At 42.5% G+C, this 24,695-nt stretch overlaps 1 protein-coding gene across 5 annotated transcripts in view; it reads left to right on the plus strand.

Moving 5' to 3' along the window:
• The first annotated feature begins 272 nt into the window (after positions 1–272).
• SMAD1 (SMAD family member 1) overlaps positions 273–24,695 on the plus strand; it is a 44,575-nt gene continuing 20,152 nt past the window's right edge. For 2 of the 5 annotated variants that reach the window (XM_041412158.1, XM_041412162.1), the window contains exons 1-2: positions 273–435; positions 20,716–21,339. In XM_041412158.1, coding sequence (XP_041268092.1) covers positions 20,940–21,339 — 400 coding nt within the window. In that variant the 5' untranslated portion in view covers positions 273–435; positions 20,716–20,939. Of the gene's footprint in view, positions 436–560; positions 691–19,950; positions 19,972–20,715; positions 21,340–24,695 lie in introns of those variants that run through there. The other 3 variants (XM_041412159.1, XM_041412160.1, XM_041412161.1) reach the window with 3 other exon arrangements.

Raw genomic sequence — 24,695 nt, forward strand, 5'->3', positions numbered from 1 at the left:
TTTAACTCCAAGTCCGACAGCATCCGCCGCTGTCCCCCAAGCTCCGCTGCCGCAGCTCTCCAGCCGCTCCGGCGGGGCAGAAACTCCCTTTAAGTCGCAGTGAGGGTGTCGGATGGGGCTCACACCCAGGGTGGGGGTCGGGCTGTGGGTTAGGGCACACAGCGGCCGTGCCGTGCCGTGCCGTGCCGGGGCCGCTCTCCGGCGGCGGGCGCAGCGCTCCCAGCGGGACCCGGCGGCGCGGCGACGGGGGCGGGAATTTGGGGAGGATCCCTGGCCGGGCCGGTGCGTGTGTGTATGTGAGTGTGTGTGTGAGTGTGCCGGTGAGCGGCGCGGGGCGGCTCCGGCCGCCTGACGCCAGCCGGGCCACATCCATCCCGATCCCGATCCCGGCGCAGAGGAGCTGCCTGCTGGCCGCCGGACACCGCCCGCCAGCCGGTAACAACTTCGCGTCCCCCCGCGCCTCTGCCCGCTCACTGCCCCGGGGCCGGGCGGCTGTGCCCGCGCATCCTCCTCCTCCTCCTCCTCCTCCTCCTCCTCCCCGCGGTCCTTGCCCGGCGCTGCGCGGTGCTCCCCGGCGGGGCGCGGCGGGAGCGGCTCCGGGCAGCGCTGCGCTCCCGCTCTCCGCCCTCCCGGCATGATGGCGTCCCTGCGGCGGCCCGGCGGGGACCGCTCCCGGCTCCAACTTGGTGGGTAGGTGCCGCGCCGGGCCCGGCGGGCGGCAGAGCCCTTCCCTGCCGGGAAGCCGCCGTCCTGCGGCTCCTCCCCGGCCCCGGCCCCAGCGTGGCCCGCGGGGACGCGGCGGAGCCCCGCCGGCCGGGGCAGGGGCCGCCTTTGTGTGTGCGGGAACAGCCCTTCGCCTCCCGCCTCGGCCCGGCCGCGTCCCTCTCCCTCTAATTTATTTTCTTTCTTCTCTTTTCCCCCTTCCTTTCTTTCCGCAGCCCCTTCCCCTCCTGTTTGGTTTTTTTCCTCCCCTCCCCTTCTTTTTTCTTTAATGACAAATCTGTGCTTAGAGGTCAAGGAAAGTTCACTTTTTTTTTTTTTCTTTTCCCTGTTAGGGGGTTTGGATGCTTGAGATTTTCCCCCTCTTCGGTATAGTTGCTTCATATACTCGCACAGCCAAATAATCTTATCCTGAATATAGATCTTTAAAGCTTATTAAAATTTACTGGCGTGGAAATATTCAGTCATGCGTTCGAAACGATCTGGGCCAAATACTGACTTTTTTTTTTTTTTTTTTTTTTTTTTTTTTTAATATAAACTGAAGTCAGAGGGAGTTCTGACCGAGGCAGGGTTGCTGTGATTGCTCTTTTGTTAGTAGATCAATCTGAAGAGGGTACGTGGTCCGACCTTACAGTTTGCTTTTACAGTATCTGGATAACAACAGCTTATTCTGAAAATTAATAATTGTTTTGGTGTATTTCAGGATAACATGATGCTCACTGCATGCCTACAGTTTTATTTGGGGAAGTATTTTCAACAGAAGTTAATAACAACAGTACTGTTAGAGCCAGATGGGGAGGAGTAAAAGTAGATGTGTATTTCAGATACAGGCAAATGGAAAAGATCATTGCCTGAAACATGTCAGTGTTTAATGGATGTCAGTATTCAAAGATACTGCACCTTAAAACTAACAGGCTTCTTAGGAAAGAGCTGTCATAGCTGATAGTTTGAATCTGTTTTGCACGCAGAGGGGAAGTCAGAAAAAGAAAACTTGTTTAAAAATTTTTCTTCCAATAGTTACATGTATTTTTAAGCAGCATTCAGGAGTAAGACTAAAAATCGTAGCTTACCCAGCCCACGGAGAACACTTTTCTTTGCAGGTGTGTGTCTGTAATTCTTCATGTGGCTGACTGCATGCACCTTGTCATGTCAAACAATAGGAACAAATCATGTGAGGGAACCTAAGTTTGGCTTATTTTTTTCTTTTACTTGTGAGTAATGACTTGGCTGAATTATGGGATGTGAGTTTTTTAGTTGCAGCTGATTAATACTTAATTTCCTCCTTAAACCAGAGAGCAGTGCTGTGAAGCTTTTTCAAGGTTCTCATTGGATTTTAGTGCAGGTTTTGAGTGCTCTCTTCTCTGTTGAGACTGGAAGAACATCAGTATGGAAATGAGAGCGATCTGGCCCTTTTTGGAGTATTTGCTGTGGTCTTAGGGCTGAAGTCTTGCCATTTACTTCAGACTGTAAGTAGGCACTTGAGAGAAATTTCCCTTGGTTTGGGTGATCCAGAAGGCTTCCACAGCTACGAGAAATGATCAGTTCAAGGCATGATCAGGTTACCCTAAGGGTAGGGATTTGTCCTTGCATCTGTTTTGACCCCATTACCATTGGGTATGTAATCAAATACATTTTTTTCCTGCTCTGTTCTGTTCAGCTTGCTTTTTTGTGTACCCTTGAAGATGTGATGATCTGATACATTTGAGAGAAGTGACTGAGTAAACAGATGGAGATCTTTCTGTTTTCATATAAATAGTAACTATCAAATCAAATATTTGAAAATTGATGAGTTTGGTGTTTGCTTTTCCTCTGTAGTTTGAAAACAGAAGTAAAGAGTTGAACATGAAGAAAAACAATACAAAGGGTAATAAGAGTGCTACTTGTGTTTCTGAGTACTGGGAAATTATTCAGATGAAACTATGAATTTCTTTGTTTGCTATAAAGATTTAAATTTTAAAAATGAAGAGGTTATGACTGTTTTTTTTTTTTTTTTTTAATTTAAATTAAAGCATGAATGCACTGGATATTACATATTGCCAGTATTCTGCTCTGTGCAGCCCAAGCTGTGTGCGTAAAATATCATTTGAGTAGTCTTACAGGCCTAATGGAGGCATCATCTCAGCTTTATAAATAATGTAAGTTGTGTATAATGTGGAGTCCCCAGAGACTGCAGAGAAAGCATCATTACCAGCCTTTTCAACCTGCTGGAGATCTTAAATTGATTTACAGCACTGAACTGGTGCAAAATGATACATCAGGATGACACAGGGTCAACCTGTAAAAGTCTATGATGTGAGCCTGTTAGTTCAGTCATCATAATTAAACCATATTATGAGGGCAGCAAAGCAAGTGTCTGTGACATGTCCCATTGTGCTTCAGATACGGCTGGTTTAAGAATCAAATAAAGAGAACACCGTGTGTATAATTTAAGTTATGCAAAGAGTAGTTGGAATTAAAGTTTGTGGCCCTGTGAGTAGTAAAAGCTGAACCAATTTAGGTTGACTCTCAACCTCTTCCTTGCAGCCATTAGGAGATGAAATAGATGAGGGCATGTGCAGCTACGGGATGTATGAGTGGGGAAGTGGCTGTGAGTGAATCTCTGAAATTTATACATCTTTTCTCAAGGATCAGCTAGACTTTACCTGCAGACTGTGCTATCAGATATCAAAGGAACAAACAGGCAAACAAGCCAATTGTTTGGCTTTTTTCCCCTGAGTATTTCTGTCCTACTGAAGTTTGTACCTGCCTGTTGAAACATTTCTGAAGATCTGAGTTTTTATATAAGACAGAGCATTTTAGTCATTTCTTGAACTATATGGCCAAACTTCTAGAACAGAGACTGTAATTTTGAATATGAGTTGACATAGGTCACTTTTCTTAGTGAAGACAACCGAAGATTCAGATTTCTGTTTTCCTCTAACAGCCCTAGAAAATAGCATGCCACAGGTAGTAAAATGTTTGCTAAGTACTCAGCATCTTAGGTCTTGCTGTTTCTGCTGCTAAAATCACTATGATGTGTTTTGGGAAAAATCCTGCAAAAACGACTTTTTTTTTTCTTCTTTCTGCTAGTCATTGTGCTGCTTGGGGATTTGAGACTTTTGCATTTGTTAGTGTTTAAACCAACTCCTCATACCTGAAGTGGTGTGAGTTTTTAATCTCCTGAGGTTCTCCCAGCCCAGAAAGAAACATACCTTATTTTTAGTTATAAATATAAGTAAAAAAATAATTTTGAGGCATGCAAGTGAAAGCAGACAAAATAAATGGTCACTAGTGGTAAGAGATTTATTAGTCTCCAGGTTCAGTTGCACCTCAAGAGTATGTGCTTTAGCTAAGGTGCTTTTTGAGTGGCAGATAGAAGAATTAAAGCTCACTTTGGAGTGCAGTGGCTTTTAAAATGTGGATGTGGAGCTGTCTTCTGCTGTGTCGGTGCAGATGAAGAAACTACTGTATTGCAGAGAGAGCCATAAAATCTGTGAAAATGAAAGTCAGATTGCACAAATTGCTTTATGGTCAATGAAGTGATCTTACCGATGTGTGGGGGGTTTGTTTTTTCTTGGTTTTGTTTCTGGTTATTTTTTTAAAATTCTGGTTTAGGTTTTCATGACAAACTCAGCTCAGTTTTGCTTTCAGAGTGGGGAAAGGTCTGTTCTGCCCATAAAAACTTCACTGTGTTTCCCTGTATTAACAGCAGACTAATGTTCTTCCACTGGCCTTTCTTCTGTGTAGTAAAAATGGAACCAGTCTTAATAATTAAAAGATGATATGCAGTTGCTAGAAGTTTTCCTTTGAAATGTACTGAGTGGAGAATTCTAGTTTAAAGTATAAATCCCAGCTTGGCAAGGTTTGAAATGCTGGTGACTTACAGGCATTTTGCAGTTCTCAAGCTATTTTGTTCAAGCTGTAGAACAGCAGAGACAATTTTTATATTGGAATGGAGGATTTTGCTTGGGGTGAGAAGGAAGTTATTGTAAATTGATATTTTTAAAGTTTTAGTGTTGCATCCCTGCGGTCTGGGGTATAACTATTTCCATTAGAATGTTGCTACTCTTCAAGATTTGAAATAACCAGAGAAAATGTTGGATTGGGCCTTCTATGGAGGGCTTTACAGAGGGTGGATTGAGGGGTGAGGACACCCTTGGCTAATGGCTGCCACAAAGATCCCTATCCTCCTCCTCAGACAAATGGTAATTTGCATTACAGAAGCTTTTCGGGTAGCTGTGTATTTGAGTGGGGGATGTCCCACGTGTTTTTTAAGGGGATAGAGAAGGCAGACATTTCATAAAGTATGCTGATTTCAAGGAATGAAACATTATCTAGAATGACCCCAGATCACACAGGATTCTCTCTCTGAATCCATTTGTCACCTGCTTGTGCTGGCACTGGAAGTTCCTCCCAGTTTAATGGGACCAAAGGTTGAGCACAGTACTCCTGATCAGACTGTGGGAGGTCGAGTGTTCCACACGTGAAACGCCAAACTCCGTTGAGCTGTGGAGATGGGTCTGTTTGTATTATTTTTTTATTTTGGGAAAGGTGAAAGGATGTGTCAGGAACTGTGGCAGTGGGATTGCTCTGGTGGAAGGGTTGTGAGGCTGTAGTGCCACACAGCAGCTCGGTTAGCCATCATTAGATTCCAAAGGGTTTTCTGCAAGCACGGATTGCTTTGCTCAGTTGTACTCTTCTGGTGACTGCTGCCTTGGGAGGCTGTGTAGAAGCTGAGTTTAGATCAAGAGTTGAAGCTTTTTTCTTCCCGTCTCTACATTTTCCAGTGTAGGGAAGCTGACCAGTAGAGCTGTTCTGGACACTTGCACAATTTTGTTGTTATAACGTAATTCTGTAATTGTTCTGGACTACGTTACTTTTATTCCAATATGTGTTATCCACTCGGGAGAGTGATATTTGAAAAGATGTCACCAGTCTCTCCCGTTTGGTTCTTCCCTCATCCTTTCTCCAGCATGCACAGGCAAAGTCTAGAGCACAAGGAGAAAAACAAATTATTTTTAAACATGTCTTTATATAAGTCATTATATTTAGGCACTGTTCAAAGTAGTATCATCCAAACCCAACTATTATGTTGAGTTGGCATGTAAGCAAATGATTAATGTGGTTCACCAGTGATTTCTGAAGCATTATTTCATATTTCTGTACTTATAAAGGGAACACTCTTCCCAACATGGCAGCAGATGAGACTGTCTAAGCCAGTGTAGACAGTCTGAATTATAGCACTTAATGGTATTCAGAAGTATATCACTTGTTGCATGTTTTTGTCATTAAAACTACTAAAATGCCAATCCACATCAAAGTGATCTATGGGCTATCAATCCAATATTGGGTAACTTGAAAATAAGATAGCCATTAAAATTTTTTGCAGTGCTGAAGTCTTGTTGTGTCATTCCCCAGCATGGGTGTAAGAATCTCATCTACCCTCCAGTTTTGACTGATGGACTTGCTTCCTTCAGTACTTGGAACTTGTTTGAGGGGAAGCTGAAAATATAGATTTTGTCTCAATGCAGATTTCATCCCTGAGTAGAACTTGGATTTCAGGGTTTGCAGCATTACAGTTTCTTCTACAGAGGTGGCAAGACTGCTGTACATGTTTAAGGACATATTTAATTAGATGAAAGCAAAAAAAGCATACATGCACGCACTTGACACTCCTGTAGCAGGTTGAGAAGTTTCCCGTGAGTTCAGAGAATCATGTGTGTTCAGATTGATTGGTGCATGCAGTGGCTATAGTTGATGATCCCTTTACTTGGTTTTCTTTCTCACTTTGTTCAACACTGCAAACTGGTATCTCATTCTTCTGTGTTGACACAAAAGATTAAATTACTGAGATATTTTTCTTGTAAATAATTTCAGACTTGTGATTTCAAGCATTTTAAGGCATTGAAAATGATACCAACATTCTGTCTGGTGTAGTATGTTGAAACCAGGGCATGAGACTCTTGAAGATGTTTTAGTCTTACAGTGGTGTGTATATGGATCCTTCAAGTGGATAGGTATGTTATATGGGTGTGTGCACAAATAAAATAATAGTCACTGCTGTTGAAAGTTAAATTGTTTGGATCAGGTGAAGGTAGGCTACACCTATATATAGTTGAGAAAAAACTTTAACTTTATCGAGGTCTGTGTATGTAATAACTATTTATATATAAATACTTAAATGCCATTTAAAAGCTTAAAATCAGTTTTGGTTAAAGGTGAAGTAAATAACTGGAGAATCATGTTGCAACAAATTGTGGCTTCCCATTAAATGTGTTCCTAAGGGTGATAGGAGGAGGAAACATCTGCTGTTTGGTCAGATGCTGTTAATGAGCTGCATGTTTGATTTCACTCTGCCAGTGTATTTCACCTTTGTATCTGTTAGGTTTCATTTGAATATTGATGTGGGAGGAATTAATCAAGTGCCTTTGTTGTCTTACATGCATCTTACTAGTAAAGACTTCGATTCAACTGATCTGTTGAGGGAAAAATATGTAGCTTGTAACAGGACATATTTTCTGTGGCAGGGGAGAGAGAGCTCCCAAAATTTTGCCAAGATAAACATGGTAATATGTGTAAGAGCAGGCATGGAAGGTGGTGTGGAACTGACATCTCCTGCTCTTTCAGTTGATGCTTTAATTCTCTGGGGTGTCCCTGTGATTTATCCAGAATTATATCCTGAAGAATAGCAAAAAATGTATGGGTTGAGTTTTTTTGTTCTCCATTGTTTTTTAACTCCTTGCCCTTTTCTTTCTAGCCCTCCCAAGATGTTGTAAAACAAACTCAGCTAGTGGTTTGGTAGGACAAAATAGTTGGCAGAACACCCTTGCTCACTGTTGGCCAGTTGTCTTTTTTCCAAGGGTTTCCGAGCTGTCTTACATGAAGCAAGAAATTTACTTTCAAGTTAGGCCACACACTAGCACCTGCTTAGGAATGTAGATTCTGCTCCCAGGTCCTGAAAGGCTACTAAAGCTGGCTAATAAAACACAGTCCTGTTTGATGAAGAGTCTTTTGGTACCTAAATGCTCTGGTGTGAAATTTAACATATTTTTACCATTGTTATGGTTTCTGGGCTGAAATATGCTTTGGGGAAGATGGGTTTGGATTTATTTTAATCTAGGAAGGGCTTTATTCAGGTTAGTAAAACTACAAACTACAATATGATTATTTTTTTTTTTTCTGTTGACTTAATTCCACATGTAATAAAATAATCCATCCTGTCTTTGAAGATAGGCTGGGAGACAAACAGGATGTGAACATGACAGGGCTTAGTCATGGTTGCTTAAGGTATCTGGTGCTATAGTGATGAGCATGGGATGGGAACCTCTGTAGATCAGAATCTTCCAGTAGCTCACACGCAGTGAAAAATCAGGTGGAAAAGTGGCTTCTTACCAGGGATGTATGTGAAGCAAGGTGACGGTGATGAGAACTTGTGTTTTGATTGAACAGAGCCTTACATGAAGCCAAACTTAAGAGTACAAGCATGAAGGGAGGAGGCGTGAGGCAATTCAGAAGGCTTCTGGATTCTCTGAAGTGGTCAAAATTGGGGAGGAAGCAGCTTTCTTGTGTGTCTGCCTCTGCACAGCAAGCAGAGCTCAGTCCCTTCCTCAGTGTAGTAGCTGTTGTAGTTGTGCCAAGGCAAGAGGAGTTCTATCCAGCTTTCTTGAACCAGTTGCTTTTCTAAAGTGTGTCCAAATTAATTGTCAGGTGGTTGTTTTGAGAACTTCACAGAATCACAGATTGGGTGAGATTGGAAGGAACCTCTGGACGTCACCTGGTCCAGCACCCTGCTCAATCATGGCCATATAGGTTGCCCAGGACCATATTTGGATGACTTTTGTTTTTCCAGTTGCATGACAACTGTTCTGTTGTTTTGTCCCAACAGTGAATAAAGTAGATTTGAGATTTATTTCAACCTCAAAAGACCTGCCAACATGTACATGATGGCTTCAGGGATTGCTACATGCATAATGCCATTACACTGGTTAATTTCAAATGTGTGGTAGTATTCCAGGAATCCCAAACACATCTAAAGCCTGTGCTTGCTTCCCTGTACAGGGTGTGAAGAGGGAGATGGAGGGACAGAGACCCAATTTGAGTGGCTTTACTGAGGTCTTACCATGAGTCTCCAACATTCAAGACCAGAATTTCACCTGCCTTCACACAGTCTCTTGTTCTTTGCTCTTGTCAGACACTTCTTTTTCTTTTATCACCAAGAAGATAGATAGATAGATAGATAGATAGATAGATAGATAGATAGAACAGACTTTGGTTATGTCATCATCTTAGTTCTGCTAATTGCCTGGTAAATGTAGTGATGAGGTATACTAATCTGAAAAATATGAATTTTGACCTTGCTGAATGTCTTGAAACAGCTGACTTACATATAGGTTGCCATCTTGACTGTTGCAGTTTCCTGTTCTGCATTTTTGCCTGCTGCTGGCTGTACAGTCTGGCATATTTAATAACAGGCCCTTTATTATCCATGCTAGCTAGTGTCAGTTTTAAGTGCTTTCTCTTGGATGTAGTAGCCAAAGGAAAGTCTTTGTCTTTATTAGCTTAAAACTTAGGATAATGCAATTACAGTTTCTGTAATGTGTCGTATTATATTTCATGTGGAAAATATTTTACAAATGCTCTTGGGTTAAAACTCTGCAGTGTGTGGTATTTTTGGATAGATGGATATGAAATTGCTCTTTTTCCCCAAGTTTGCAGTGTAGTTCCTAGAGCAGAAGGCAGTAGCAGTGGAGGGGGTTTGAATTTCTTGCTGGAGTGTTTGGTTATTCAGAACCAGCCAAGGCAGGGCTCCTTGCTCTGGGGATGAGAGCACGTTTTGCAAATCAGCTGAAGTACTCGTGTCTGAATGTGAGCTCATCTTTGACCTGGATGTCACTTAAAATTTGAGGGTGGCTGCTCCCTGAGATGGAAAGAACTCTTAAGAGCTGAGTTTCTCTCAGTCCCAGGCATGATTTTCTTCGCATAGGCTGCCTGGGTGACTTTGGAGCTCTGAGCTGATCCCACAGAAGGTGCTTTTTGGTTTATGTTGGTTCTGCCAGGTTAGGAGGATGAACTGACTGGCAGGTAGAGGGGAAGTTACGTTGCAGTATCAAGGCTGGCACAGGGGAGTAAAGGGAAACCTTTTCTCTCTGGATGGGAGCGAGCCCTTGGGGCTGCTCATTGCCTTGTGGACCTGTGACCTTGCTGGCCCAAGGCAGCTGCTGGAGGTAGCCAGGCACAGGAGTGCTGTAGCACTCCCATATGAAGACTTCCTTAAAGTGCTTGCCAAGGAAAGGTCTAATTTACAGGGTTTTTTTCCCAGATACTTATGTTGGTGATTAGCGGGGAGAGACTTGACTGCCAGCAGTTACGTCAGCCACAAAGCCCCAGTGTAGCTCCATTGGCAGGAAAACGACAGTGATTAATGGCGCAGGGTCTTTTATGGGGGGCGAGGGAGGACGGATGGAGAGCAGCAGCACTTGAACAGGCTTTCCTGGTCAAGTGTTGTTTTGCTAGTATAAACTGCAAGCTGTCTTAGAGATGTTTTTCTAGTTTAATGCAACTGCATGAGCACAACACATCTAGTGCATGTCCTGTGTGAGACAGGACAAGTGTTTTTCCTCAGGAGGAAAAGAATGTCCAAGTTTAACTTCTTGGTAGTAGAAACTTTATTTTCCTCTTTAGAGGATGAAATAACTTGAAACAATTGGCAAACTGGGTACGGTTAGCAGCATTATCAAGAAATCAGAGAAAAGGCAAATACTAAATCCACTAAAAACCCTTCTGTAAAGGCAGATTGGTGTTACCAGAAATCACTGCCAGTGACGACATTTAGGACACCTGAAGCTGATCTGTGCTGTGAGCCAGTGCAGTGCTTGTAGCTTTCCTGGGTTCTGCACCACTGCATAAATCACTTTCAAATTTTTGGCTTTCGATCCACTTTTCTCAAAAGAAATTTAGAAAGCAGTTGTTCTGGTGCTATATGATAAATATGTGTAAAAGCCCTTACTCATTTTTGTTCCTTGCATCTTTGTGGTATATTTCTTAACTTTAAGGAATTAGACTATCTACAGATTTAAAATACAAACTGTGGGTATTTCCTTAGTAGCAGGAGCTACTACTTTTCGTAGTGCTGGAACGAGGTACTCACTGAATTCCCTTGTAGCCTTCTGCTGTGCTGGGGAACTCTCCAGAACATGGGAATCTGACTGTAACATCTTTCTCATTTTTATCTCTGGCTTGGCTAGAGGCTTCTTTGCAGAAAGCACAGTGTAACTGGCATAAATGCTCCAGGGCTATTTACTGCAGTTGACTGGATATCTATTCCCCTTGCCCTTCTCCCCACCAGTTTATCAGGAATGACTCTTGCTCATGGACAGATCCAATGCATCTCCTGTGGTTTGAGCAGAGAGCAGTTGAGAAGTGGCAGTGCTGGTGGCCGGTTGCTTTGGCTCGTCTGATATTCCTGATTTTTTCCATCACACCTTTGCCTACTTTCTTGCTTTCACTGATTTGGGACACGAGGACTCTGTCTTCCAGGCCAGCCAGAAGTCAGGGTTGTTTGAGCCTAAAGACGTCTTATCTTGGGAGCTGGGGAGTGCTGGTTTCAGCCCCAGAATTAAAGACATCTATGGAATAGTTAAAAGACAAGGAGTCTGAAATCTTTGTGTGTTCTTTCCTTGCCCTAGCATGTAGCCTAGAAGTAAGTAGTCTTGGCAAGTGACTTTGGAACTGGGAGTTTTTCTGTCCATCCTCAGTACCAGGCCAGCTGTGACTGTTTGTGCAGTAGCAGGCAGCAGTGGAAAATTTGGAAGCGTTATGGCTGTTTTAAGCTAGCCTGCTGCTGACCTTGCAGAGCACGGGGTGTTTGGAAAATGCTGTGTTTTGGTGTCTCAGCTGTAAGAGACTTGCAACTTTGCAAAACCTGACTTTTGAAACTTCAAACTGGTCTCCAAAAATTATGCTGGAGTGATTAATATGTTGTCTTATTGCCATATGCAGTCATACAAGCTCTGTTAAGAAGAAAAGCTTGCAGATAAGGGAAGGGTACTGAGTAATTCTTTATGTGGCTTGGTTCCTCTTCCAAAAGTCATGAAAAGCTTACAGATAACCAGGGAGTCAGACAGATTACAGCCCTTTTCTCCTGTTATAAAACCTCTGTATTCCCAGTAAGCAGTGTAGGAGGATATCTCCCACTTCCTTTCAGGCTATGCTGTTCCCAACTGCTGTATTAACTATCAGTTCCTATCTGTGGGTTGAAGCCTTTGTACAGAACGCTCCAAAGCCTTGATCTCAGGAATATGAGAAAACAGTTTGACGTGAGATTCTGCAGATGTTCTGGCACAGGGCTCTGACAGCTGCTTTTGCCTCATCCCACAGTTTTTTGGATCTTTCTGACTCCTCATGAATGTCTGCACCCTTGTTTTGCCCTTTTGGGAGGGGAAAGGTGTCTGTGATTTCTGGGTCTGTTTTTGGGGTAGACATGCTCAGAGTTGTACCTCAGCTGCAGGTAAAGGCTGCAATCAACCCTTTCTGTGTGTTTGTGGGTGTGTTTTGAACTTTGTTTACCCAAAGTGTCCTTGACTTGGTCTCAAGAGGATCCCTGATTTGTATTTGCCTGTAAATCGTATACTTTAAAGAGTTTAATTGTCTTGTGTGGAAGCTGAAGGGGCATCTATAAACACTGTGATCTTCCATTTTTAAGGGTCTGTGACTTAGGATGGCTTGATAAATACCAAGGAACTGCCAGGGAGTATTTGCTGTGATGGGGTTGTGCAGCTGCTCCTCAGTGTCTGAGGACCTGGAGCGCACTGGGCTTTGTGTCATCTGAAGTCCAGTCCCGGTTTTCAGTGGGTCACTCGTGGCATGCTGTAATTAAATAATATTTCATTGGACCATGGAAGTCTGGCAAATATTGGTGTTTGTGTCTGAGTTGTATAAACTTGGCTTGGAAAGCTTTGTCATCTTTTAACACTTTCTCTGTTCAGAATGGTAGTTGTGAATTGCAGGGTGCTTGATGAAATTCAACATGGACATTTTAAAGACATGAAGGTACAGTGTTTTAAAAGTTGTTTAAAGGCAAAAAAATAGCTCGTTAGTTTTTACAGATAAGGCAAAAACCAGGAAAGCTGGAAGAATCCTTTAAAATGAGGAAAGCTGGAGGAATCCTTTAAAAAAGTAAAGCATGCATCTCATGAAATGCATTAAAATGTCTTCAGCACTGGCAAACTGACTGTTCTTATTTAAGGTGCATAAATGGTGGGTGGAGGACTAATTTGTGGAAAGATTTATTTAATTTAACAGCATTAATTTTTTTTGGTTTAATTTTCATCAGTTTGTTCTGCTTTGCTGAGGCTTGACCCAATAACTTTGTTATTAGTGAATAAGTAATTTTTCTTCTCAGTTTTTGTCATCTTTTGATTTGGTGAAGGATTCTGCTTTAAAGCTGGGGATCTTGAGTTGTAATTTAACATCTTTACTTAATCTCTGATAAATGAGGTCCAGGTCATAGTCTTTAGAAGTGGTTTAATGCAGCTGATGTAACTGTATTGGTGCAGGCTCTTGGTGAAATGAATCATTTGTAGGAGCAGTGACTTGTCTCAGCTGAGCATAACTGGAGTGCATTTGATGGGGTTCCCCTCCTTAAAATGGACCCTGTCGGAGCACTGCTCTGCCTGGGGCTGACAAACCCCTTTTTAAATTCATGCAGTCTGTGCTAGACTGTCCTGTTCTCTGAAGAGAAAACACATCTTGCATTTTATGAGCTTCACTCAAAAATTTTGATGCCTGAGTGGTGATGGGCATTTTTCTTTCTTTTCTGATTTAAAGGTTTTCCTTTATGCTGCAGATGTATGTTTTAACTGCCTAAAAAAACCCCTGAAAGTGGCATGTCAGTAAATTTTCCGCATCTCACCTGTGAAGGAAGTTCCTCCCGCCCTGTGCTGATGAATTGGAGGGAAATGCTTTTTTCAGCTGATAAAAAGAAATAAAATTCCGTGCCCTTCCCAAAGGAGGAATTCAACAATTGGACAAGTGATGTGGGACCATGTGTTGGTTTGCAAAAGGATATAGTTTGTAAAGATGTTTCCTTTGATGCCTGTGATGAATATGGATGTGTTTCCCTTGGAGAGGGTTTTGATTAAATTATGCAATTAGAGCTGACCAGACAGATCTAAATATAGGAAGAGGTTTCAGTTATCCTGCCTTTGTGTGTATTAACACACCCACACAGATGTGTGTTTGTTATTGTTGTAAACAACACCTGTTTTCTAAAGACAGTTCAAAAAGTCAGGAAAGGGAATGGTCTTTGTGGAAAAAGGGAGTTACACAGGAGTTTTATGATGAAAGGGAAAAAAAAAAATCTGTTTTCCCCAGATTTTTCACCTTTTAGAAAAGGTCGCCTAACTTACTTTGATAGGTGGGTGTTCACAAAGCCATGGCCAGTGCTGCAGACTGGTCTTAGAGTTTCTCCTGCATTTTTCAGGACTTGGCCTGTGTCATCTAACAATGCTGAGATCCTTGGCTGCTCCTGTACTCCTGAGTGCTCTTAGTGTCCTGGTGGGACAATGTGTGGAGTTTAAGTACAACACAGCACAAATGAAATGGATAAACCTGCCCCAAAGATGCACAATGAAATCCCACTCTGATAGCTGGTAATTCATAATGTCTTTTGACAACTATTTCTTTGGATATGTTTTTCTTCTGAATGTCTTGTCATAGATTGAGGATTTCTTTAAGAGGCCTTTAGCTTGGAGACAGTGAAGAATGAAGAGTCTCTTCCTGCATAGCATTTAGGAAAAAAACCCCAACACCTTATGAGCGCTATTCTGGCAAGTTTTGTGATTCGCAGCCTTGTATTCATCATATAGGTTATTTTAGTGAAGTTCATATTTTGCAATCCCATCTGTGCCAGAGTTTTGACTGAATCATCAAGTTACAGTTCCTTCCTGACCTTGGTTGAAGTACTATGCTGCGGTTTTAGAGATAATCTTTGAAAGCACATCCGATTCAGTCCGACTGCTCGCCGACACCAGAAGGGATTTGTGCACACCTGGGTGGATGTTTTGATCTATCCTGCTTGTACTAGCCCTGCTGTGCACCAGGCTTACCCAGCTTCCTGAACAACTATCTTGGCAAACTTGGTTTTAGTTTTTTCTTGTAGTCTTGGCGATATAAAATAAGCATGGCAAAGAGACCAGCAGGCGGTAAAGGAGGAGCTGGTGTTTTGTGACTGTGGAATCGCACATGCATCTGAATGCAGAAATGAGTAACTGTAGTCTTGGCGATATAAAATAAGTATAAAATAAGCACGGCAAGGAGACCAGCAGGCGGTAAAGGAGGAGCTGGTGTTTTGTGACTGTGGAATCGCACATGCATCTGAATGCAGAAATGAGTAAAATTCAGCAGTGTGTTTCTCATCTCTGGTGAAAAAGGCAGGGTTTGAGGATCTGGTGATCACTTAAGAGGCTGTATTGTGTTAGTGTTTTTTGTAAACACGGTGGAGATAAAACATATGAAGGATATGGTGTTTAAATTTGTTTTCAGGAGTATGGTTTTCAGTAGGTCAAAACAGTTGCAAAGGTATTGGGAAGAATTGTTCTAAACCAGGACAAGGGCAGATCCAATTGTTGATGCATGTCTGTTAAAACTCAGAAAGAACCTTTGCCATGTTCTTTTCTCACAATGATATACTTGCTTAGAAAGACTTCTGTGCTTAGAAAGACTTCTGTGAGTTATATTTTAACACAGGATTTGGTATCTAATGTGCATGGAAAGCAGGTATTTTTTTTGGAGAAACAACAGTGAAATTACTATAAATCGGGCAAATCTGGTGCCTTCAAATCCAGAAAACCTGTAAGAATTTGCTGTTTTCTTTATTCTGCTATCATGATAGTTGAGACTTCAAGGGCAAGGAGCAGTGCCTTGTCTGCCAGAAGCCAAGTGGGGAGGCGGGCAGAGGAGAAGCTGCAGTTCACTGTAGAAACTGGCCGAACACTGTGTTCTTGGTTTGAAATTTGGGGAGCACTGGGGAGGAGCTGGCAGATCCTGATAATGTAAGGTTATCACTTCATGCTCTGGACTAACAGGGTAATGGGCTTTTTGGGTTTTTGTTGCCCTCTTCCCTTCCACTGGTAAATCCTACATTGCCCCTACAGTTTCATTTTGGTCTCCCCGAGTCTGCTGAACTAAAGGGTGCTTGTGGGTGTCTGACAGGATTTTCCCCATGAGCTGTACAGTGATACACGGGAGATTTTCTTGGAAGGGCAGTCCCTCAGCCAAATAGCTCGATGGATGGCCCAAGAGGAGTTCTGACAGAATGGGTATTTTGGGCTGTAACAGAGGTTACTTCACAGAACATGCTGCAGATACCCATCCTCCTGGCCCTTGCTTGGTCCAAGTAAGGAAGGGAGTCCAGTACAGTGTCAGGAAAAACCCTGCCTGCTCTGTTAGGTATGATGAGGTATTTTCAACACCAGTGTACACCTCTTTCCTTGAATTATGTGTTGTATATCAGAACACAGGATCACATATTTCAGTGGTTTTTTAAATTCTTTCTACCATGCCAAGAGAACATAAAAGAGTTAATTTTTTTTTCTTTTTCTTCTTGTCGTTTTCCAAACCAATGAAGGAAGCCAAGTCAGGTTCTGTACAAGCTCTCTAATGAGTTCTACAGCACTCTGATGTGAAACGTGCTTTCTTTTTGCATGTGTGTTGTAATGTTACTGAGGTTTCTACCAGGTTTAGTGCATTTTTCCAAGCTGAGCAAGATCTGATCTTCTGCCATAAGAAGGTGCAAAGAAAGAATTTGTTGACTAAAAGAAGCGTAATTCAGCTGAAGACTCCAGACTTTCTGTTTCACAAATCACATTGCTTGAAGAAAGAAATTGAAACTTTTTGCTACTTGCTCCAAGAATAGGGAGCTAGATTAAGTTAGTGCACAATATGTTGTTACACATTCTAGCATTGCAGCTGCTTAGACTTCATGCCTTTTAGTAATACATGGAAATTGTATTTATTCCTGCTGGAATAAAGAGACAGCTCCCTGCCTTCTATGTCAAAATCTGTTTGGGTTTGTTTCTTTTTTAAAAAAAGTCTAAATATCGTACTGATTACATGAGTTGCTGAAAATATGTGTCTCTGAGAGAGGGTAAATATTTTTAAAGAAACAAATTAAAATCTCTCTGCTTGTTATTTCTTTATAGTGTTACTAAGTAGTGGATGCTGGGAAGAGGTATGTTGACTAAGATAAATTAAATTTTTAAAATGTAGTCATAGACTAGACAGTTTTCACTATAAACAATTATCCTCACTGTGGTTCCTGCCCATTTTTATGTCTAACTGTGCTAAGTATATATTAAAAATATTTAATAAGATCCTTTTTGCCTGCATCATTGAGCCTGTAATACAAATAATGAAATTAGTAGAAGAGTTAGAGTTATTTCTTGTTTGCCTGAAACTTGGGTTAGAAGTTGTTTTCCTCTCCCATCCACCCCTCTGGGAGAGGATCATCTAATTGTCCAAACCCTTTCTCCACCCATCAAAAACAGTCATTTATGCAAAGTGGGACAGTTTCCTATGGGATCTCCTGTGGGAATTTGAAAGCACTCTCATTGAATATTTTAATGTCTGCTTCATGTTGCTGATGGAGTAACTATTTTTTCTTTGAGGGCTAGAAAAATGGGACTTCAGTCTTAGGCATTTTCCTAAATATGTTTGTTTAAATACAAGGCTGGCTGAACAGATATATATCTATATAGAAATATAACTCTCATTTTTTTATAGGCTGTGTACAGGTTTGTGTGTTAATCCAAAGATTACAAAAAAGACAACAGCAGTGAAGGAAGACAAATAAAACAACATCAGGATTTGAAAGGAGTTTGTTGATTCCAACACATCCATCAGCAGACAGAGCACATAGTAAAAAGTGCATGGGCTTGGATGTGTAGAGAGCGTCTGATAAGTGGGTAACAACTCCATTTCCTTTAAACTGATGCCAGATGCCTTTTGGAGAGTGTTCTGTTGTTTGGCCCAGGTTTGTTTCATCCCTGCCTCGTGAATCAACAGACCCTTCCAGGGCTGTTGGTCACTTAACTGCTGGAAATACTAACTCCCACTTTCCCAGAAGGGCACGTGGATTTGGGGAAGAAACACGCAGACTGTGTCATCTGCTGACTCGTGGTTTAATCTTTATTTTGCACTTCCAGCTGATAAGACCACTTTGTGCAGAAGTAATACAGGAAATGATGCAGTGCAGAAACCAAGAGTGGCAGAAAGGGAAATGGAATGTACTGGCAAGGGCTCAGCCCTGCAGACAAGCTCTCTGCTTCTTGGAAACAAAAATCTCCACATACATTGTGGTTTGGGTTTTATTTGTTTGGTTTTGCTGTTGTTTTTTTCTTTGTCTGTTTGTTTGTTTTTTGGGGTTTTTTTAAGCTTAATATTGGTTTTGGAGCTTAGAGAAACTAGTGTACAGCAGCCTGTGAGTTTTGTCCCCCTTCCCTTATCTTGCTGCTTGTTCAGGGCTTGGGGTGTGCTTCGGCTTTGTTTTGGAGGCAGGACTGCAGCAGGAATCCCCTGGCTGGAGGCTGGTGCCCAGCTGGGTCCTGCTGAGTTATTTCCAAGCTCACCTCCAAGCACTGTGCCTAATGCTGTTCCTCCTGCTCCCAGCAGCTGTTGCCACAGAGATGCCACCATAGCTTTGATGGTGAGGGTGAAACTTGTTTTGGAGTGCATGATTGTGGGAGTAGATATGTGTGTGCTGCAGGATTTGATCCAAAAACTTCAGAGAATCTGTTCCTTTGGTCTGACTGCTTGGGGCTGCATCTGAGCGTCATCTCAGTCTGTGCAGAGCCCGTGTCCTAACCTGTGTTAGGGCTGTATTTTCAGGCACTGGTATGAACATACAGCCTTAACAGACAGGACTTTTCCTTTTTCACAGCAAGTAGCTGGGGGAAAAATGGGTCAGACCTAGGTAGAACCACATCTGCAAACACTGTCAATGTTGAATGAAGCTCGGGTGGAAATGTAGACTTTGTACTTCCTCCTTTATTAGAGCCTCAACTCAAGTCTTTTAAATGTCTTTTGTTTAATTCAAATGGAAGTGAAGGAGAAAGCTTTACTTGATAAACTACTGGAACTTGTAACTTTTGTGTGTGAAACTTGTATCTTTTGTGTGAAAAAAGATACTTAGAATATTGATTGAGATACAGACTATATATGAAGTGGGAATAACTCAGTAAGAAACATTTAAAGCGCATGCACTGGGATTCTGGTAATTCAGTTCTTAAATTAGCACAGCATTTTAATAGAGCACTTTACAGTGCATGTAAGGATAAAGTATACCTGGAGTACAGTCAGTGACAGTAATGGAGTTTCAGTTCATTTAACAGTATAGCACATGCCCATGTAACAAAACAAATTCTTAAATTTGCCCCAGGCTCATGCAAATCTTCCCTTGCATTGACATTATTTCAAATACTGTTCTTAGCATAAAAGAAATGGGATGTACCAGTTTGAAGTGTAGGTAGATGTGGCCTGTGTCTTAGTCTGTAATCATTATTCACATAAATGTAGTTTCTGCAGTCAGCCTAATAAAACTGAACCTCTGCAATTACGTAACTGTTCTAGTGACAATTTGGATCAAGTAGATGGTTTTCAGCTTAAAATTCTTCAAATATAGTGGTATACTGTGAAACCACTGTAGTGTATGACAGTCAAGAGGGTAAGTGTGCCATAGCATTTGCAGTTTTAAGGTCTACAATCTTTTCTTGGTACAGCTGTGAAATCCTGTGTGACGTGGGTGTGCTGACACCTTCTATTCTCTGTGTGTATAGATTGCTGGTTGGTTGGGTGTTTTTTGTGTTTCTCTGATGGCTACAAAAACATTCATATCCTTTTCCCCTTCCCCCTTCCTCTGCAACCTGTTGGTATCCAGTCCAGGATATGTTTCCTGTCTTGTCTGTCTATTTGAAAATCAGTGGTGTGGTGCTCTTTGTCTCATTTCCCCACCACTGCTAGTCCTGGGTCTCTTCTGTTTCCCTTGCCAGAGCCTTTTGCCTGCTCCCAGCCTGGACAAGGACAAACCCTGATGCTCACTGTTGGGACTCCTTCAGATGTGGCATTCCTCCCCTTCTTGACCCATCTCTTCAGTCCCGTTCCTTGTCTCCCAGCTTGAGGACTACTGTGCTGTCTAGAATCCTCTTATCTGGACTTCCTTGTCCTTCCCACTCCTTTATGAGTCCTTGAGTATATCAGGCAGACATTGCAGCACGAAGGGTCAGTGGATAATCAGTGAAGTTCGTGATAGCTTTCCCTTACGGGCAGCTCAGGAGCTCTGAGGGCTCTTGGGTGGGGTGGGCAGATGCAGTTTTCTTTCTCATGTAAGTGAGTGAGGAATAAGATATTTCTTTCCAGTTTCACTTTTTTCTTTCTTTTTTGTTTTGTTTTGTTTGTTTTTTGATTTGTTCCTCAAAGTAGGTAAAACTGAACTGGTTTGGTTTGGTTTTTTTTCCCAGATTAAGTTATGCTCAGGTCTAGTGCAGTGATTTTTGAACTTCAGGCCTGGCAGTTTTGGAGAGAGCTGGGCAGCACATTGCTGTTGAGGAATATTGCTTCCAGCTGCTCTCTGAAATAAATAATAAAAAAAGCACTGGTGATCCTGCACTGTTTCTTTGGGATGTTTTGCTGGTTAAGGTTGCAACATCTGACAGGCAGATTGTACTCACACTTAAGAGTGAAAAATTTAAATTGAGGGACTGTTTTAGGCTAGATTTAACATTTCTAATATAGAGATGTACTGGGCTCAGCAGCAGGTCCTGCTGCTTAAATTTTCATCAGATGTGCCTTGAGTCCAGTCCTGGAGGTTGTCGGCATTTGTTGTTTTTTTGTTGGTTGTGTTTTGACCACACCACTCTTCTGGGTTGAGGTGGGGGATATTTTTAACTGCTGTATGTTAACTTGAAAGGTAAAATCCTTTTTTTTTTTTTTTTTTTTCCTCCTCTTTCTAATACTCTCCTTTAGGTTGTCAACCAGAAGGATTTAGAATAATGAGAAGGTTGTGACCATCAAGGGGGGATGTCAGCGCTGCCTTCCTGGCGCTGGAGGATTGAAAGAGAGAAAGGACCAGAACTGTTTGATCCAGGCTGCTTTTGACTGCTGCCTCAATCTGCTGTACCCTGGTGGTGGTGGAAGAACAGGGCAGTCATTCCTGCTTGGTTCTGTGGTAACACCACAGCAGGGTCACCATGAATGTAACAAGTTTATTCTCCTTCACCAGCCCAGCAGTGAAGAGGCTGTTGGGGTGGAAGCAAGGGGATGAAGAAGAGAAGTGGGCAGAGAAAGCTGTTGATGCATTAGTGAAAAAACTGAAGAAGAAAAAAGGTGCTATGGAGGAGCTGGAAAAAGCACTAAGCTGTCCTGGTCAGCCCAGCAACTGTGTCACAATTCCTCGTTCCTTGGACGGCCGGCTGCAGGTGTCGCACCGGAAAGGGCTCCCGCACGTCATTTACTGCAGAGTGTGGCGCTGGCCGGACCTGCAGAGCCATCACGAACTGAAACCTCTGGAGTGCTGTGAGTTCCCCTTTGGTTCAAAACAGAAGGAGGTTTGCATCAATCCCTACCACTACAAGCGGGTGGAAAGTCCTGGTAGGTTCTTCCTTGTTTGTACCTTTACACCTTATCTGAACAATGCAAAGTGTGGCAATTAATTATGTGACTCATCGGCTTAAATAAGCAAAAGTGGCTGTTTGCACATGTCAGATTCTTCCTCTGCAGTTTATCTGGATGTAAGCATTAATTAGCCGCTCTCCCTTTTACAGGGGTGAATGCTTCACTTGTGTAGATGTTCTATCACTACACAGAGGTAGTCTTAGTATGTCTCTCAGGCTGCTGGGCCTGGTATCATCTGGCAATGTTGGTACCCACTATCCCTCAGTTAATTTGTTGTTTACTCAACCGTGCAAATCTGTGATTTTGTATGAAGCATTGCAGGCTAACATAAGGATTTATTTGCATTGTCTGTACTTGAAAACTATTCTGACACACAGAAGTACTAATACCACTAGTATTAGTAGTAGTAGTATTTTCAACTTATTATTTCACTTTATCACTTCAGTTTCTTCATCCTACAGAAGATAATACTTTTTATACTGTCTCTCACAATTACTGCCTTTTAAAAAGATTTTGAGTTTAGACAGCAGGTTATAATCCTCTCAATTTGAATTTTGATAGCACTGTTTGATTGTATGTGAAATTCTACTGCCAGCCATTCTGCAAACACAGTTTGCTTACCTGTTACCAATTGCATCACTTCTTTTCTTAAGGTGCCGCTCATTCTCTGTCCAGTCTCCTTTTCAAGGGCCAAACCTCTTTTTGATAACTCTGTGCTTAATTTCACTCATGCAAGTTTATTATCAGGGAATACTTCCAGGGACTAAGATGAACTGTGCTTGGATGTGTCATCACTAGTCTCCAGCTGTTTGTGAGGGTGTACAGGGACAGCTGCAGAAATGCACTGCAGGCATGGGTGGACTTCCCTGGTTTAAGTATGGGAAGTCCATCAGTGTTAGCCATTTCATAAACTCTGCAGCTGTCTGTAGAGTGGCCAGGATACACAGAACCATCATGGAAATGAGGTTGTTGCAAGATTGTTTTGCTGCGGATGGAAATTGCATTTGTCTTGGATCTGCAATGCACAGAGCATATCTTGATGTTAAATACTTCCCTTTGCTGTGTTAGTATTAACTTGGAAATCATGTGAATGGCAGATGCGATACCCGTAATGTGTGTATTTACACAGCAGCAGCTTGAACAAAGGAACTAGTCTCTGGAAAAACAGCTCTGAAAAGATTTAAAATAAAAAAGTCTCAACAATTTCTTGTTAAGAACAAGAGGGATAATAAAATAGTCATGTACTTCTACTGCTAGTTGTGTGCATATGTCTGGGTTGATTGCTTGCATTCAGTATTTCAAAGACTGAAAATGAAGATTCCTGAAACACCTCTCTTTCTATCTGACTGGGCAACAGCTGGGCTCTTACTGTAATGCCAGATTATGTGTTCTAACTCATTTTGCTTTAGTATTGAAAACAGCTGCTGAGTTTGAGAACATTGTCATATGGACCATTCATGTCACATTTAAAACTAGGTATTTGTTAATATCCTGTCACTTCACAGAATCACTTAGGTTGGAAAAGACCTCTGAGATGACTGAGTCCAGCCTTTGACCAGACACGACCATGTCAACCAGACCATGGCACTGAGTGCCACATCCAGTCTTTCCTTAAACACCTTCAGGGATGGTGACTCCACCACCTCCCTGAGCAGCCCAGTCTTACATCTGATCAACCTTCCTGTGGAGGAATTCTTCCTAACATCCAACCTAAACCTCCCCATGTGCAGCTGGGGACTCTGTCCATATTCTGTGTTCACTTCAATGAGTTATGTAAGACAGAATAAAACTTTCAAAAAATGTCTAACTAAAATGCACGTTTTTGGCTGGGTATGTAATGTAGGAGGGGTTTGTGTTTAGTCAGCCACAGATTGTTTTGAGGGCTATTGCATGGAGCTGAGTGGGAAAACAGCTTTTGGAAACAGGGGGTAGCTGAGCTCCCATTTGGCTTGGAGAGCTGTGCTCCATAACTTCTGACTTCTCTTTTCCTGTCCCTTTCTTGTTCTTAGTGTCCTCCAAACATGGTCTTCATTTTGTGACAGTCACTCCCAAATTCTGCTAACCATTTTTCCCCATTTTTGCCAGGACATTAAAACACCATTATTGTCACATAAGTGCTTACGCTTTGAGATTTTAATGGGTAGTGGGAATTCATGCATGAGACATTTACAACAATCTATGGACTCGAGCAGATATCTGGGAAACACAGCCTTTGTGTTTCCCAGAAGGCTTAGACATGTGCTTTCTCTTGACAAAGCAGAATTGGAAACTCAGATTATACTGTATATGATACATGTTTTGTGTGCAAGATACGTCTTGAAGCTCTGGCTCTGCTTGACAGCCGGGTCACTGTTTAACTGTTTTGTGCAGAACCAGTTACTGGAGATCTGAAGGGTATGATCCATGCATGAGATGGCAACTATTCCTTCATTCTTCTGCTGATTGCTGTGTGATTTGTTTCAGTGTTGTGTAAGGTTTGAGGAATGGATTAGTGGTAAATTCTCAAATATATAAAGTAAGGTAATGCTCTTTGTTGGGAAATCAGTGCTGTGGATACATCTCAGTTTCCACAGTGCCAGAGGCAGGAGTGGATTTTCTACCTTGACACCTTATTCCATCCTCACTGTTTAGCCTGTGAAGATAAGCTTGGAAAGCATGAGAACTGGCACTCTGTGGTGTGTCTGCCAGCTACAAAACTACACCCGAATCCAAGTGAGATTTTCCTGTTAGCCAGCCTGGGTAGGAGCAGGTTGTAAACAGTGAGAGGCAGCAGAAAACTATCAGCAGTCTCAGAGAGGGAATCTCCCAGTGTCCCTGCACACGGAGGGGAACCTGGCAGGCACAAGGGTGTGACATGATAGCACCATGCTCATGCCAGACCTGGCCAGGAGGCTCTGCACAGGCACAGGGGCCTTTCTGATCCAAGAAAACTAAACTCACAGAAAACTGCTTTTTGGCACAGTTAACTAGGCAAGTTCAGTGCCCTCAGCTCGCTCACGTGGAACCAGATGGGGGCACAACAGCAGGGGGGCGCAGGCTGGAGGTGAGGAAGGGTGGCCTTCCTGTGACACTGTGACACTTTCAGCCTGGAAGCAGCGAGCTGAGCTGATGGAGCTGCACTCCGTGGTGGGGGGCACGGGCTGCTCCTGCTGCTTGTGTTGTGCAAACCCACAGTTCCCTTGTGCTGAACCAGATCACAGGCACTTTTCCCCTCCCTGCTGTGTTATCTTTCAGGCTGATCAGGGCAGCACAGGGGCTTTCATTCTGGCTGCAGGAACATCTGTACCAACACAGCCCTGTGGAGAACATCTGTGAAGGAGTGGAGGTGGAGG

This window comes from Onychostruthus taczanowskii, unplaced genomic scaffold, assembly GCF_017590055.1.
Source record: "Onychostruthus taczanowskii isolate IOZ18803 unplaced genomic scaffold, ASM1759005v1 scaffold38, whole genome shotgun sequence".
Classification (NCBI taxonomy): domain Eukaryota; kingdom Metazoa; phylum Chordata; class Aves; order Passeriformes; family Passeridae; genus Onychostruthus; species Onychostruthus taczanowskii.